General features: G+C 42.1%; 1 protein-coding gene across 2 annotated transcripts in view; it reads right to left on the bottom strand.

Moving 5' to 3' along the window:
* Positions 1 to 15218, bottom strand: part of TXNDC11 (thioredoxin domain containing 11) — a 101544-nt gene that overhangs the window by 62731 nt on the left and 23595 nt on the right. For both annotated transcript variants that reach the window (XM_048868063.2, XM_048868064.2), the window contains one exon: positions 4075 to 4168. In XM_048868063.2, coding sequence (XP_048724020.1) covers positions 4075 to 4168 — 94 coding nt within the window. The remainder of the gene's footprint in view (positions 1 to 4074; positions 4169 to 15218) is intronic.

Here is a 15218-nt window from a genome sequence, read left to right as displayed (position 1 = left end):
TTGTTACAAATATGGTCATCGACATTTGATGTCTCAAGAACTCTGCTTCCTTTCAGTTTTTACTGAGATCTTCGGTCTTGAGCGCCATCTGTACTTAGCAACCTCAAGTTTTGGTTTAACTGAACTGTTTCTGCTGCAGTAAGGTTTTACCTGCATGGGTCACAAATCCAACTGCAGAATCCTCCTCTTTTAGCCAGTGGGACCACCAGTGTTGCTAACAGTGCAGAGCATTTGACTAGTGGTGTTGAAACAAACAGTTAAAGTTCAAATTAAGCATGTGTTTAAATGTCTTGCTGAATCAAGAGTCTATATTATCATCCTAAATGTTGGATTGATGGGTGAAGGATAGGGAACCTAAATTATGGTTCCTAATATCATTATCTGTGCGTTTTGAGTGAATACTAAGCAGATATGAGCAAGTTCTGTTTGGTTTTTTAAGGACAAAACTTCAAAAATCACACTTCTGTCTGAAAACTGTATGCATACTATAGCTAAACACCTAAGCTTACGATAACTAACAGAAGCGGGACAAAAATATTTCTCTGTTTTTCCAGTTTGTTTACTCTGTCCATCTGATAGTACTTTGTGTACAATTAGCATCATCATTTCCCCATATAAGTCAGTTTCTCCCTTATTGAAAATATTCAAGCATCCACAGGAGAGAAGAAAAATATTTATTAAAAATACTAAAGAATTTTAAAAAATCAGGATGTATTAATTAAAGGGTGCTCTATCAGAAAATTATGTTTTGTCATTTAAAAAAAAATTAAGTTGACAGTGTCTTTAACCTTTGCATTAATATATATGCATACACTTATATTTCTATATTTGCTGGTTTATAGCACCTAGAGTATTAAACAGATGCCATATAAACTGAAAAACAGATATAGAAAGCTGCACATTATCACCATGGATACGGACGTGGTAGGTACCAAGGCTCCATGGACCAAGGCACTTTGTACCAAAGTTGAAACCTACTGAAGAAAAGATTAGATTTTTTTCCCCCCGCAATGGGCAACATCTAACTAACTATAAGAATGAATTAACTAACAATCACCTAAATAGTAAGATTACTAACTAAGGTCAGTTGCACAGTGCACACAGAAAACAGGGGGAAACTGCAGGAGTTTGGTCTCACTGGCACGATCAATAAGAAGAAACTGAGGGTCAGTAGGGCCCATTCCCCCTTATAGCCCTTGGATGGGGATACACAAGGACAGCTAGGGTGCAGGCACAGCCTGAACAGACACTACTGGCCAAAAAAAATCAGGGTGCATGACACACAATATCAAAGAGTTGAACCCATGTGGATAATTACACAAAGAAGAACTAAAAATTAAGAATTCTATGCGTACACATTCAGAGATCGAAAAATATTCACAAAGTTCAATTTTCAGTTGAACAAAAATGTGATGTCACAACAAAGCAATTATTCATAATTTACCTCATCAATGATCTGATCCTACAAGGTGCTAAGTACCCGTATCCACTGACATCAATGCTCTATACCTTCTAGAATCAGCTCCTTGAATAGGATTTCATGCCACAGAACAACAATCAGCTTTTTCCTCCTACTCTGCTTTCCCATCATAATAAATACCTTATAGATTAAATCTTACTGTCATAGTGTGTGTTAAAGATGGCAGCATAATTCTTCTGAACAATCTAAGAGTATAAGCGCTTGTCTACATGTCACAGCAAAGCACATTTGAGGGGTGTAATTTGTAAAGTGCTCTAAATGTGCTGTGCTATAGCTGCCCTGTATAGACCCGGCTAGTGCAAACTATAAGGTATCTAGACAGGTTTCAGAGTAGCAGCTGTGTTAGTCTGTATTCGCAAAAAGAAAAGGAGTACTTGTGGCACCTTAGAGACTAACCAATTTATCTGAGCATAAGCTTTCGTGAGCTACAGCTCACTGCATCGGAAATGCATCCGATGAAGTGAGCTGTAGCTCACGAAAGCTTATGCTAAAACAAATTGGTTAGTCTCTAAGGTGCCACAAGTACTCCTTTTCTTTATAAGGTATCTAGTTTGCCTTAATGTATATGACAAAACACGTAAGAGAGTTAAAAGAATTACTCAACCAGCAAAAATAAGACAACCTGTCTTCCTCAGCATTTTAAAACACAAATTATTGATCTGCATAATTAAGGAAAATTAAAAACATAAAATAAGGATTGGGTCTCAAAGGATGAATAATTAATAATATATCAAACTGAAAGCTGGGACTACTCTGTTCTGCCAAGTTTTGCCACTTATCTTGGGCAAGCTACTCCATCTTTTTATACCGCAGGTCCCCAACCTATGAAGTGGGGTCAATGATAATTACTCTTTTCACAAGTGTGTTGTGAGAATTAATATAATGTATGCAACAAACTGGATAAAAGAGGCTATAAAAGTTTTATTATTTAGTGTTTCCACAACATTTGGCATGAAATTATCCAGATACCATGTTCATTACACCTAAAAAAATTATGACATTTACAGGCTGCAAACATGAAAACAAATAATGTTCTTTAAATATTTTTGTAATTATATTTTACACTGTATTTATTCTTGGTGTACAAGCTCTTGTTTCAGAGATGAAGCATTTTAAATGCAGGAATGTTTTGTGCACTTTTCTCTGCAATGTACTCAGAGTTAAGAAACTGATGGTTTAATTAGGGAGGCCTGCTCAGTGGTGTGTAAAGCACTTTAGTTTATGACATCATTGCTTCTGCTCCTAGGAAATGTGGTAAAAATGCTCAGCACTTAAAAAGCTACAATAGGAACACAACTACATTTTAAAATAACCTTTCAAAATACATATAAATACGTTATGCTTTATGTTTATGCACTGAAACATGAAACATTTGGGGGGTTAGTTCTCCTTTAATGTGGAAACTAGAATAAAACTTTCCAAAATACAGATATGTCCTTTGCTTAGATAGTCAACCTACCCCCATCAGCATGAATATCCATCTACTAGCCACTAAAACAGACATAAACCAAATCAATGATCATCAGTCAGCAACAGAGCCCACTCTCAGAGTTTTACTTCTCCCCCTTAAAAAAGAAATGAAGAAAGATTTAGTTCTTCTTTATACATAACCTTTTTTTTCTTTTTTTTTGGGGGGGGGGGTCAAATTTCTTGATTTTAAGTGACCACTGTGGGAGGTGCATCTCCTTTTGTTAGCAGTTGCCTAACCCAAGCTCCATGTAAGAAGAATCTATCTTCGTTTTACCATAATCACCCCCAAGGAAGTAAATATTTCTTTGTTTAGCATCTTTCAGTGGAAAAGGTAACTTGAAGAGATTCACAAGACGTTTCCGAGACATTAAGTAATGTAAAATGGGGAAAGTGAAAAAGCCAGAAGCTAAATTAAACAAAGAGACAGGAAAGACCTGAGGATAAGCCCCAGTGTCATGTCTTGCACTACCAGACTTCTGACTCCAGTGTAAAACAAAACTTACCTGAAAAATAGACAAACATACCATGAACTTTAAGTGGCAAATCAGCAATCTCAAATCTATGTTTTTGAAGAGATCGCTCATATGAGTAAAGCTACTCAAGTGTAACTGTTTGAAGGATCAGATCCTAAAAACAGGAATGCACTCAGTTTTACTTAGACTTGTGATTTTGCTTCATTTTCATTTGGCTACAAAAATTATATTTACTTTTGAGTACTTTTGTACCCAAATAGTAACAATGAAATGTGACATGAAACAGGAACTGCAGTTCCTTCAATAAAGTGGAGAGATTTGGCAAATAAGACTTGCTGGATATATTTAGTAAACTATACAAAATGAAGATCACATTTATTATGCTATGAAAATGTGACGAAGGATAAACACACTATGTATTTTATTCCACTCTGCCTGTCCACAACATATATAAGATACCTTTTATTCAATTAATTTTTGTTTTATTCCTTAATCCATTCATTGTCTATTAACAAAGGAATACAACTTAGTTGTCAGACCAATACTAAGAGCTGTAATTCTCAAATTACAAAATATTTCAGATGAGAACTGAAGTTCACATATGTAAACTATTTGCAAAGGTGCCTTAAATTCTTAAGATTAAGCTTTTACCTTTCTTTAATGAATGTAATGCTGATGTGAAGAATGTCAAATAACCGGGAGGCTGAGGTGAAGCATTGAACTCAAAATATCCTAGAACTCCAGGCTGCAAGAATAAGAATTAGAGTTAGCTAAGCTATTACAAAACTACACATTTATGGGACACTGCAATTATTTAACTATAGTAAAAAACAAACAGATTAAACATTAATGGGCTGTTTTGTTTTGGAAAAACAAACTAGCCATTTTTCTCTGCAAGAAAAGTGAATCTTAAAAGGAGGGGAAAAAAATCAGCCAATACTATAATTTGGAAAATGTGCACAAGACCAAATCTGTATATATGCAGAACATTATAATTTCAGTGTTACATATTTCCTGTGTTAGTGGTTACATTATTCTCTAAGCAAATGGTAATAATTTAAAATACTTGCAGGAGTCAAGCTTCAGTACCACCACATTGATGGAATATTTCATTTTCTACCTAGCACCATACTGCGTTCTTTTGAAATTGAGATTTGGGATTTAATGTGTCGTACAATGAAGTCAACTGTAACCCTTTTTCAATGTAAAATATTTGGTTTTCTTTAAGTTTTTACTATACTGTGCATGATTCACATCTATATATGAAGCCTCTGCATGACTGCCAGTCTACATCACACTGGGAAGCTATCAGCCATATGAGATTCTTGCAAGGGAAATCAGTGAGAGACTGATTTCACAAAAACAAAGACAAGAAACCCAGATCCTGGCCCAGGCAACCAGGTAATTTGAGATTTAAAGGATCTGTGATCTCCCGAAAGAGAGACAAAATTTTTGTCCATCGAGACTGGGTTGAGGGTGCGGAGAATACTGGTCACATCAAAATAGGCAGAGATTACAGATCCCATTCCATGTGATAATAGTGAAGGGGTACAAAAGTGATTCTTAGAATTTAGATACTTGAGCAGACAGATCAGAATGTAAGACAGCCTTCCTTGAACCATTTATATTTGCATTTGCAGATAAAACAATTCATCACACACTCAACTTGCACTGATCAGGAGGCATGTTCCCAGACCTGGAGCTCAGGTGTCGGACTCTTATTCACACTTCATTTTCTTGATAACTGCACTGCTATCTCGACAAAGAGCTACACAATAGGTTTAAAAGTTACCTTTTAAAAATGAACACTAAATGCAACTTGTTAACATTAATGTGAAATACTGAATTTTATTTGTTGTAAGTGTGGATGGTTATCCTTTCACTGTTCTATGATGCAAGAAGATTTCTCTGCATTCACTTTTCCTAGTGAAATAACTTTTAAGTGAAAAAGGTCAGGTGTCACATTTCAAATTCTGCCTTAAAATACAGCTGAAAATGAATTCTGTAGTCTCGTCCAAGTCCCAAATACACAGACATTTGTCCATATCACACACACTCTCTCTGTCTTGTGGACACACACACTCACACTCTCTCTCTCTCACATGCATACAACCCCACATTAGACAACTGGGCACGCCTGACAGTCTCTACTCAAATAAGGCCCATGACTGGAAAAGCAAACTGTGGAGAGCTACAAAGGGATCTCACAAAACTGGGTGACTGGATAAGAAAACAGCAGATGAAATTCAATGTTGATAAATGCAAAGTAATGCACATTGGAAAACACAATCTCAATGATACATACAAAATAATGGGATCTAAATTAGCTGTTACCACTCAACAAAGATCTTGGAGTCAGTGTGGATAGTTTTCTGAAAACACCTGCTCAATGTGCAGCAGCAGCCAAAAAGCGAATGATGTTAGGAACCATCAGGAAAGGGATCGATAAGAAGACAGAAAATATCGTGACACTACATAAATCCATCGTACAAGCACACCTTGAATACTGCATGCCGTTCTGGTTGTCCCATCTCAAGAGAGATGTTTTAAGAGCCCAGCCACATATTTCAACTTACTACAATATTGCCCACCCTTGCTGGAACTATGAAATGTAAGCAGCTGAGAGAAGCATCCAATGAAGAGAAGCAACCAGTGAGATACTTCATGAGGTGGCTTTGATTTTCTTGTCTTTGAATGATTCAAATATGGATTATAAAATATAATCACAGCTTTACTAAAATATATTCTACCTTTATTTTGTACATGAAGTTTGCGATCCTTTATAGCAACTGATTGCGAGATATTACCAACAAACTACATCCTACATCAAGACAGCAGTGGTTCTGGAAAAGTACCCAGAAGCTACAGATATTCAAAGGGGGTGCAAAGGAGGCTTCAAAACAAAATCTTTAACTAGCTTCCAGGCTTTTTCCCATAGTTTGAGAAAGGAAGTTACCTACAGATATAGCTGTATCTTTAAACAAAAAAAGTCATACTGTTCCCACTTTGGGAAGAAAGATCGAGTCTGACATTCTTTTGATGTGTGTAAAAGTTCAGGATCTCTGCCACTTCTGGGATTCAAGGACTACACACTCACTGATTCTGGGGAGGGTCAAATGAAGGGGGATACACAGCTCCTACTTAGAAGATACTGGGAAATGTTTTCTGTTCATTTTGCCTTATTTTACTAGATTGGTTCTTCTGGGGTTTTTGAGAGATTGAACTACACCAGGCTCTCAGTTCTCTTTTTAGTGTGGTGTAAAATGGACACTTCTCTTCGGAATTCTCTTGATTTCTCTCTCTTCTGAAACCGTTCTGATTCTGAAAGTTCCTTTTCTTCTGTGAATGAGGAAGAACTGGAGGATGAGAACTGATTCAGGGCTTCTGGATTTTTTCCATTCTGGTTTTGTCCTGCTGCTTGGACTATTTTACCTCCATCTGCCCCCAGTCTCATTGGGAGGAAGAAGCATGACTCCATGGTCTTGGTCTTTTCTCTTCAGCACTAGAGCAGTGATAGGATCTATACTGCTGTCTGATGAAGGATGCTTGCTTTCTCTCTTCTTGAGAAAGGGAGATAGAATCACTAGGGATTTCCTCACTTTTTCTGGGACAAGTAGAATCAAAAGATATGTGTACACTTCGAGCTCCAGGGTCAGAGTCCCATCTTGGGCGGACATACCCCCACTAGCTCTGATCAAGCTAGCATGCTAAAAATAGAGGATAGCCACAGTGACGCAAGGGGCTAGCCACCCCGAGTATGTATCATCCAAGATGCTAGGCAGGTACTTAGGGCCACTAACCCCTCATGCTGCCATAGCTACACTCTATTTTTAGCACACTAGCATGATCAGAGCTAATATGCATATGTTCCTTGAGCGGCCTGTCAACACTTGTGGCACCTTAGAGACTAACCAATTTATTTGAGCATAAGCTTATTTGAGCATAAGCTGTAGCTCACGAAAGCTAATGCTCAAATAAATTGGTTAGTCTCTAAGGTGCCACAAGTACTCCTTTTCTTTTTGCGAATACAGACTAACAGGGCTGTTACTCTGAAACCTGTCAACACTGGTTCTCCACTTGTAAGGGAACACCCTTCTCTTCATGTGTCAGTATAATAATCCCTGCATCTGTAATTTTCCGATTACATGTTCCGATCTCATACCAATTTTACAATGGTGTAAGTCCACTGCTGCCTTCAGCAAAGTTCTATACTAGTTTTAGGGAGAGAAGAATCAGCACTTTCAAATCTAGAAAATAATACACTTTTCAACCAGGTATTTTATCATAGGGTTTGTGGCCCTCTTGTGGCATTAAGTATAGCTTTTCGGTCTATTAATCTTTACTAATCTATTTTTGTTATACAGTCACTTTCCCATCAACTTGCTGTTTTCATCTTAAATAAGATGTCAAAACAAAGTCAAATGTTGATAAAAATTTTCTACATCCTTTCCGACATTCAATCAAAAATGTTTTGTACATTTAATTTTGAAGAATTTCACTTCTGATGTACTTTTTGTCTGTGTAAATGAAGAGGAAGAAAAGGGACACTTGTAAATATGAATTGCTAATTCCCCCAAATATATCACACTAGTCCCTTACAAAATGTGTCCCCTGGCACAATAAGAAAAAATAAAATATTCTGCTCAGAAATAGTTTAAATCTTTTTTGGCCATCTAACAAACCAAATGGTATTCTGAGATTTTCCTATGTCTCTCATAAACAAAGAAACCCCAAAATAAGATCAGTGATATGACTAAAAGAATAATTTACAGCAAACTGTTTTTCCACAGACTTCTCCTCTGGTCCAAACACAGGAAATCACAATGTACACACTGTGGAAGTATAACATTGTATAAGTATAACGTTGTATAAGGGGACATGCTGGATACATTGTATATGAGAGGGCATGCCAAAACATGTTACAAAGTATCTGAGGGAGCACACGTAGGGACAGTTAGCTTTTGAATGGAGAAGCAATTAAGATAGAGCCAGCACGTCTAAGAAGCAGGCATCAGAATGGAAGGTGTGAAGGGCAATTAGTTAAGTTAACTGGAAGCTGTTAAAGGAGATTGTTAAGGGTGGCAGGTAATTGAAGATACCTGACTGGTCTCAGGGATCTCGAAGGGTGGTGACTAAAATCTTTTTCTTCTTTTGTCTGTAGCTTCTCTGTAACTTGTTCTCCAAAAAACTGTATAAATTAAAAGACACAAGCCCCACTCAGGGGGCTCACTTCTAAATGTATTAGCAGAGCAGCTTTGCTAATAGAACAGAGTGGTCTGATAAATTGTGAGTCTGAGTCAAACTTTGACAATTTGGAGGTTCCACTGAGATGGCAAGCGGCTTCACTGAGGCTGTGTGATCCCTGACTGCCTTGCAGGACGATCGTGGCAGCCGGCGCCTGGACGCTTAGTCCAAGCGATCCTCCACAAGACAGAAAGGTACACAGCAGCAGCGCAGTCTACGCCATTGAACTTGTTGGTTCCCACTCTGTTCGTGTAGGGGTCTTTGGATCCAGCTTCTGGAATCAGACATCTCAGGTAATTATTTTTGTGCTTTAACTGGTTTGAGGACTGTCTTGTCTTTGTGTCTATCCGTCTTCCCCGTGGTGTGTGTGTGAATCTGGGAGCCATCTCTGTCCGGAGACTGGCTGACCAAGGGGTCCCCGTCCCCACGGTCTGAATAAGTGGAATCTGCACAGCTGCAGCCGCACCATGCCTTGGGTATAACCCCTGGTGTGAAAGCAAGGGCAGTTGAGGCAGTAGCCTGAGGGCTCCTTTCTGTGTGTTGCACCGGGTACCGCTCTGCTGAGCCCGAATTTCCTTCTTGTGTGAGTGCTGTGTGAAGTCCTCCTGGATGGGTAATCAGAAGTCTAAGGTAGAACAGTTCCCTAAGGGAACTCCAGCTTATTTTATGTATTTTAGGAGGGGTCCAATCTCTTGTAGGTTTCTTGAAAAATGGTCCAAATTAGCTCTAGAGAACCCCAAATTACAGTGGCCACTGTTAGGTTCTTGGGACAAGGATCGAGTGGACGCTTTAAAAAGCAAACTCGTCCTCCCAAAAACCAAATTGGAGAGAGGAGAAGTAGACTGCTTCATGCAGTGGTGGGAAGAGGCAAATCGTAGATGGACTGAGTCAAAACTCACCTCTCTTAAAAATTCTATCAAAAAACTAACAATTCAATTGGATGCAGTCTCTCCCACCACTAGTCCGCGCGCTCCCCTTTGCCCTGTCCTGTGCAATGATCCGGATCAAACCCAACCCCCACCATACTCCTGAGCAAATAAGAAATCAGAAAAGGAAAAATCTTCAGTGACTACAGACAATGAAAGTGAAGAAGATATCCTCATTGGCCTCGCAGCTCTGCAAAATATTATGAAGAAGAAATCCAAAGCAGACTGCAAAGATTCTCTTGACATCTCTTCTTGGAAAAGAGAACCTAATGGGAGGTTAATGAGAGACTCTGATCAAACTGTTGTGGCACCCTTACGAGTCCTTAAGATGGGAGAAAGTGAGTCCATATGGGATTATAAGCCCTGGACTCGTATGGAACTTTTATCTATAGTTAAAAGTTTTCCCAAACCACAGGAAAACTCTGTCAAATTTGCTGAGGAGTTTCTGTTAATCTGTGAAACCTATGAACCCTCTGAGACAGATCTCCTCCAACTGTGTAAATTTTTTGCTCCTGTCAGTTATTATGAAAAATGGTTGGCTGCCGCAGACTGGCCAGCTGAGGCACGCCACTCAACCATAAAAAGTACTGGCCCAGATTCGGCATACAGAGACCAGTGTATGGCTCTTTGGAAGCGCCTGCATCAAGCCATTCCCAAAGTGTGGTCTCCTAAAACAAACTGGACAACAATATGTTGCTGTAAGCAAGGGCAAGGAGAAAGCCCAGGCGACTATAGGTCCCGGCTAACTGATATTTTCCTACAACATTCCCACAGGCAGCATGTTAAAACAAATAAGTGTGGGATGGGAGACTGAAACCATGGACAAATTGCTGGCAGTAGTAGAGCATTGCCATCCTACTTTAAAAGGAAAGGAGGAACAGTCCTCCCAAAAGTTAATGGCTCTGCAGATACAGCATTATTCAGGACAAAGCAGACCACACCGGGGACAGGGACGGGGTTGCGGAAGGCTGGATTAACTGGGGTTTGTAACTACTGTAAACAGCCTGGACACTGGAAAAAAGAGTGTCCAAGACGACCTAATAATTGTATGGGAAATCAAGTGAACCCCCTGCTGGTTCCTCCAGCTGATCCCCAACCCTATTTTTCACCCCAACAATGACGGGATGCTGGGGAACCTCACAAAGTTTTAGCTCCCTTATTACCTCTGTCCCCTACTGGAGAATGTGTCCTGACTGTAAATGATCTCTCTCTCCCTTTCCTTGTTGATACTGGAGCTTCTCTTTCTACAATCCGCACCACTGACTTGCCTGAGGTTCCCCGATCTGGAAAATCTGTGTCTGCTGTTGGCATTACAGGGATCCCTACCTCTTTTCCCCTCTCAAAACCTTTGTCATACAGCAGGTCGGTCCCCTCTCTGAGGAGCATGCATTCCTCCTCTCTGATTCCACCCCTGCAAACCTTCTGGGACGGGACTTGCTATGCAAACTTGGCTGTTCTATTTACTGCTCCCCAGATGGTGTCCATCTGCAAATCCCTCAGTCTTCCTTATGTGATTCTGTAGCCTCCCTGCTGTCTGAAACTTCCCTCTCCACTCCGGTCCCTTGCTGTCCCTTAACTCCGTCCCTAGAGCACCTAATCTCTCAGGTTCCTTCCTCCCTATGGCCATCTCACCCATCTGAAGTGGGCCGATTAAATACTGACCCAGTTCGGATTACTGTAGACAATTCCAAACCTCTGCCTCGTCTGTCTCAGTATCCTTTGAATCCTGAGGCAGAGGCTGGGATTGCTCCAGTTATATCTGCATTAAAAGAACAAGGAATTATTGTCCCTTGTTCCGGCCCCTGTAACACCCCTATCCTCCCAGTTCAAAAGGCTGATGGCAAATCGTGGCGATTTGTTCAAGACCTTCGAGCTATTAACCGTATTGTCATACCTTCTTTTCCAGTGATTCCTAACCCTGCTACAATACTAGCGTCTATTCCTCCAAATGCAACCCACTTTACTGTTGTAGATTTGTGCTCCGCTTTCTTCTCTGTCCCAGTTCACTCTGAATCCCAGTATCTCTTTGCCTTCTCCTACAAGGGTCAGCAATATACATGGACTACCCTTCCCCAGGGCTATACAGAGAGTCCATCCTATTTTTCTCAAAGCCCTAGCCAGGGATCTCACTGATCTGGTTTTCCCATCAGGATCCACACTGATCCAATATGTGGATGACTTACTCCTGTGCTCCCCCTCTGTCTGCCTCAGAAACTGATTCACTAACACTTCTCACAGCTTTAGCAAACAAGGGTCATAAGGCTTCTTGCACAAAATTGCAGCTCTGCCAAACCTCTGTCGCATACCTAGGCTTCCTTCTCTCCCAGGGCTCCCGTACACTCTATCCAGCCCGGGTACAAGCCATCCTTAGCTTTCCCCAGCCTTGCTCTCCACGCCAGGTCAGAAAATTCTTAGGCATGCCAGGGTTCTGTAGGCAATGGATTCCCCAATATGTTTCTCTGGTTAAACCACTCCAAGAACTCACTCGATCCTCTGTACCTAACCCCATGCCATGGCCACTTGAAGCAAATGTTGCTTTCATCTCCCTTAAGCAGAATTTAGCCTCTGCCCCTGCCTTAGGGTTACCTAACTATGACAAGCCTTTTACCCTTTTCTGTCACGAACAATCTGCTTGTGCCCTCAGGGTTCTTACTCAGGAGCACGGTGACAGAAATCGCCCGGTGGCTTATTTTTCTGCAACCTTGGACCCTGTAGCCCAGGGTTTAACCCCTTGCCTAAGCGCTGTAGCTGCTGCAGCATGCCTGGTCGAGATGTCTGAGTCCCTTGTCCTCCGCTCTCCTCTCACTCTCATGGTTCCCCATTCTGTGGAAACTCTCCTTCTGCAACGCAACACTGCTCACCTCTCCTCTGCTCGCCTCACTAGGTATGAACTTTTGCTGCTTTCAGCCTCACATATCACTATTAAGCGCTGCTCCCCTCCTTCCTTTACCTAGTGATGGTGAACCCCATGACTGCCTTGCAACTGTCTCCGCTATCACTGTCCCGCGCCCTGACCTTTCAGATGTACCTCTCCCTAACTCTGACCTGGTATTATTCACTGATGGGTCCTGTTATAGAAATGACCAAGGCCACCTTCTTGCAGGGTACGCTGTGGTCTCTCTCTCTGAGACCATAGAAGCTGCGCCCTTACCCTCTGTGACCTCTGCCCAGGTGGCTGAACTGATTGCTCTAACCCGTGCCTGCTTTCTAGCCGAGGGGCTCTCTGCCACTATTTTTACTGATTCTCGGTATGCCTTTGGGGTTGTGCATGACTTTGGCACCCTCTGGCAGGCTCGAGGTTTTCTTACCTCTACTGGTACCCCTATCAAGAATGGCCCCTACATTGCCGCCCTCCTGTATGCAGTTTTACTACCGTCTGCCTTGGCAATTGTTAAGTGTACTGGCCATTCAGCGGCAGACACCGAGGTGGCAAAAGGTAAAGCACTTGCTGATGCTGCTGCAAAACATGCCGCCACTATAAAACCTTCACCAGAAGTGTTTCTTGGTCCCCTCTCTGTCTCTGTAATGCCACCATCCCTTCCTCATCTTGCTCAGCTCCAGGATTCTGCCCCAGAAACAGAGAAAGACTCCTGGAGTGCTTTGGGTTGCTCTTTGCATTCTGATTCCCTTTGGCGATCGCCCACCGGTACCTTTGTAGCCCCCCTCTCACTCTACCCGTCTCTAGCTGCCCTGCTACATGGTGTTTCGCATGTCGGCAAGGAGGGGATGGTCTCTGCTATGAGTAAGGCGGGGTGGTGGGCTCCCCATTTCAGCTCCTTTGCAACCTGCCACTGTGCCGCTTGTGTTACTTGTCAAAGCCACAATGTAGGCAAATCTGTAAAAGTAACACAAGGGTTCCGGGGTTTGCCTCAAGCACCTTTCCTACACTGGCAACTTGATTTTGTACAAATGCCAAAGTGTCAGAAATATGAATTCATTTTAGTTATAATATGTCTGTTTTCGGGTTGGATTGAAGCCTTTCCCTGTCGCAAAGCTGATTCATTGTCCGTTGCAAAATGTCTGTTAAACCACATTATCCCTACCAAGGGAATTCCTGCCACTTTGTCTAGTGACCGGGGAACACATTTTACTGGAAAAATTGTTCAACATCTAAACCAGGTATTACATGTCACCCACCTGTTGCACTGCCCTTACCATCCACAGAGTGCAGGGGCAGTTAAAAGGCGAAATGGTGTGCTTAAAAATAAACTGGCAAAAATCTGTAGTTCCACAGAGTTAAACTGGCCAGCTGCTTTACCACTGGCCCTTACGGAAATTCGGTCATCCCCATCCCAGAGACACAAATTGAGTCCATTTGAAATCATCATGGGACGCCCTATGTGAACAATGGCTACTATTACCCCAGCCCCAGACCTAAACCTAACTCACAGCACGCTCTTCCAGTACTGCAAAGGATTAATGCAAGCTGTGAGCTCCTTCCATTCGCAGGTGCGAGCAGCTTGGCCGACGGAACCCACCTCTGCTGCCTGTCACATTCTTGAGCCTGGTGATTGGGTCTACCTGCGGCACCACCTTCGGAAGCACGCCTTGGAACCCCAGTGGAAGGGTCCATACCAGGTACTGCTCACCACCCAGACAGCAGTGAAATTATCCGGCATCGCTGCATGGATCCACGCCTCACAGTGTAAGCCAGCGCCACCTCAAGGGGACCAAGCACCTCTGCAAGACCACGCAGAACCAGCTTCAACCCCAGAAGACAAAGAGGAACAGTCTGCAATACCTTACAATCTGCGCTCTCGTAAGGGTTGCCAGAAGCAGAGGGTAAGCAGACAGCAGGACCCAACAAACAAGAAGCAGTAGTGAGCCTAGCGCCTGCTGCCTGGTGGACATAAAACCGTGACTGCGGTTCCCTTGAAAGGGGTTGTCGGAACCAGAAAGGGTCCTGCTTCCAACATGTGTCCTTTGAGAAGCTTAATCCTCAGCTACTGTGTCCTGAGGGTCTGGGGAATCCAGAGTGACAGTGACAATTCTTTCATCCAACAACAGGTGCAGATAGCCCAGATCCTGAATATTTCTAATTGCTGGGTCTGCAGCCACATCCCAGCTCACTCACAAGGTAGTATCCCCACCATGGCAATCCCTTTGAATTCCTCAGAGCTTGCTGGAGAACCCTATCCACTTAAAAGGACATGGAAGGAAAATGACACTTGGGGGCTGGGAAAAACATATGTTCCTAAACTTGTAAGTGTGGTGAAAGGAAAGGGCCACTGGTGCTGGGTGTGTAATGGGACAGGGCTGAATCTAGGGAGGAGCAGCTGTCTCCAATACATTGTGTCCCATGGTGTATGGGACTATTCAAACAAGGTTGGAGAATGGCGAACCGGGTATGGAAAGAAACTTCCTCTCAACCTGGGACCAAACCAAAGATTCAATCTCTTGCTCCCCCTACAGCCTCCCTGAGAAAAACAGCACCATATACAAATGTCATGTGAATGCTACCTCTTCTCCCAGTGAAAATCATCCTGTGCCCTTTGGGGGATACTATTCCTCCTTCGTAAATTCTTACATGTCAAAGGGTTGCAGTCAATCCTTCCCACCTTTAATGTGACATCATTGGGTTTGTGGGGAAAATGCTTACACTGTGTTACCAGCAAATTGGTCAGG

This window comes from Caretta caretta, chromosome 10 (genome assembly GCF_965140235.1).
Source record: "Caretta caretta isolate rCarCar2 chromosome 10, rCarCar1.hap1, whole genome shotgun sequence".
Classification (NCBI taxonomy): domain Eukaryota; kingdom Metazoa; phylum Chordata; order Testudines; family Cheloniidae; genus Caretta; species Caretta caretta.
The sequence above is the reverse complement of the archived record's forward strand: the minus strand, read 5'-3'. Positions and strand labels throughout refer to the sequence as shown.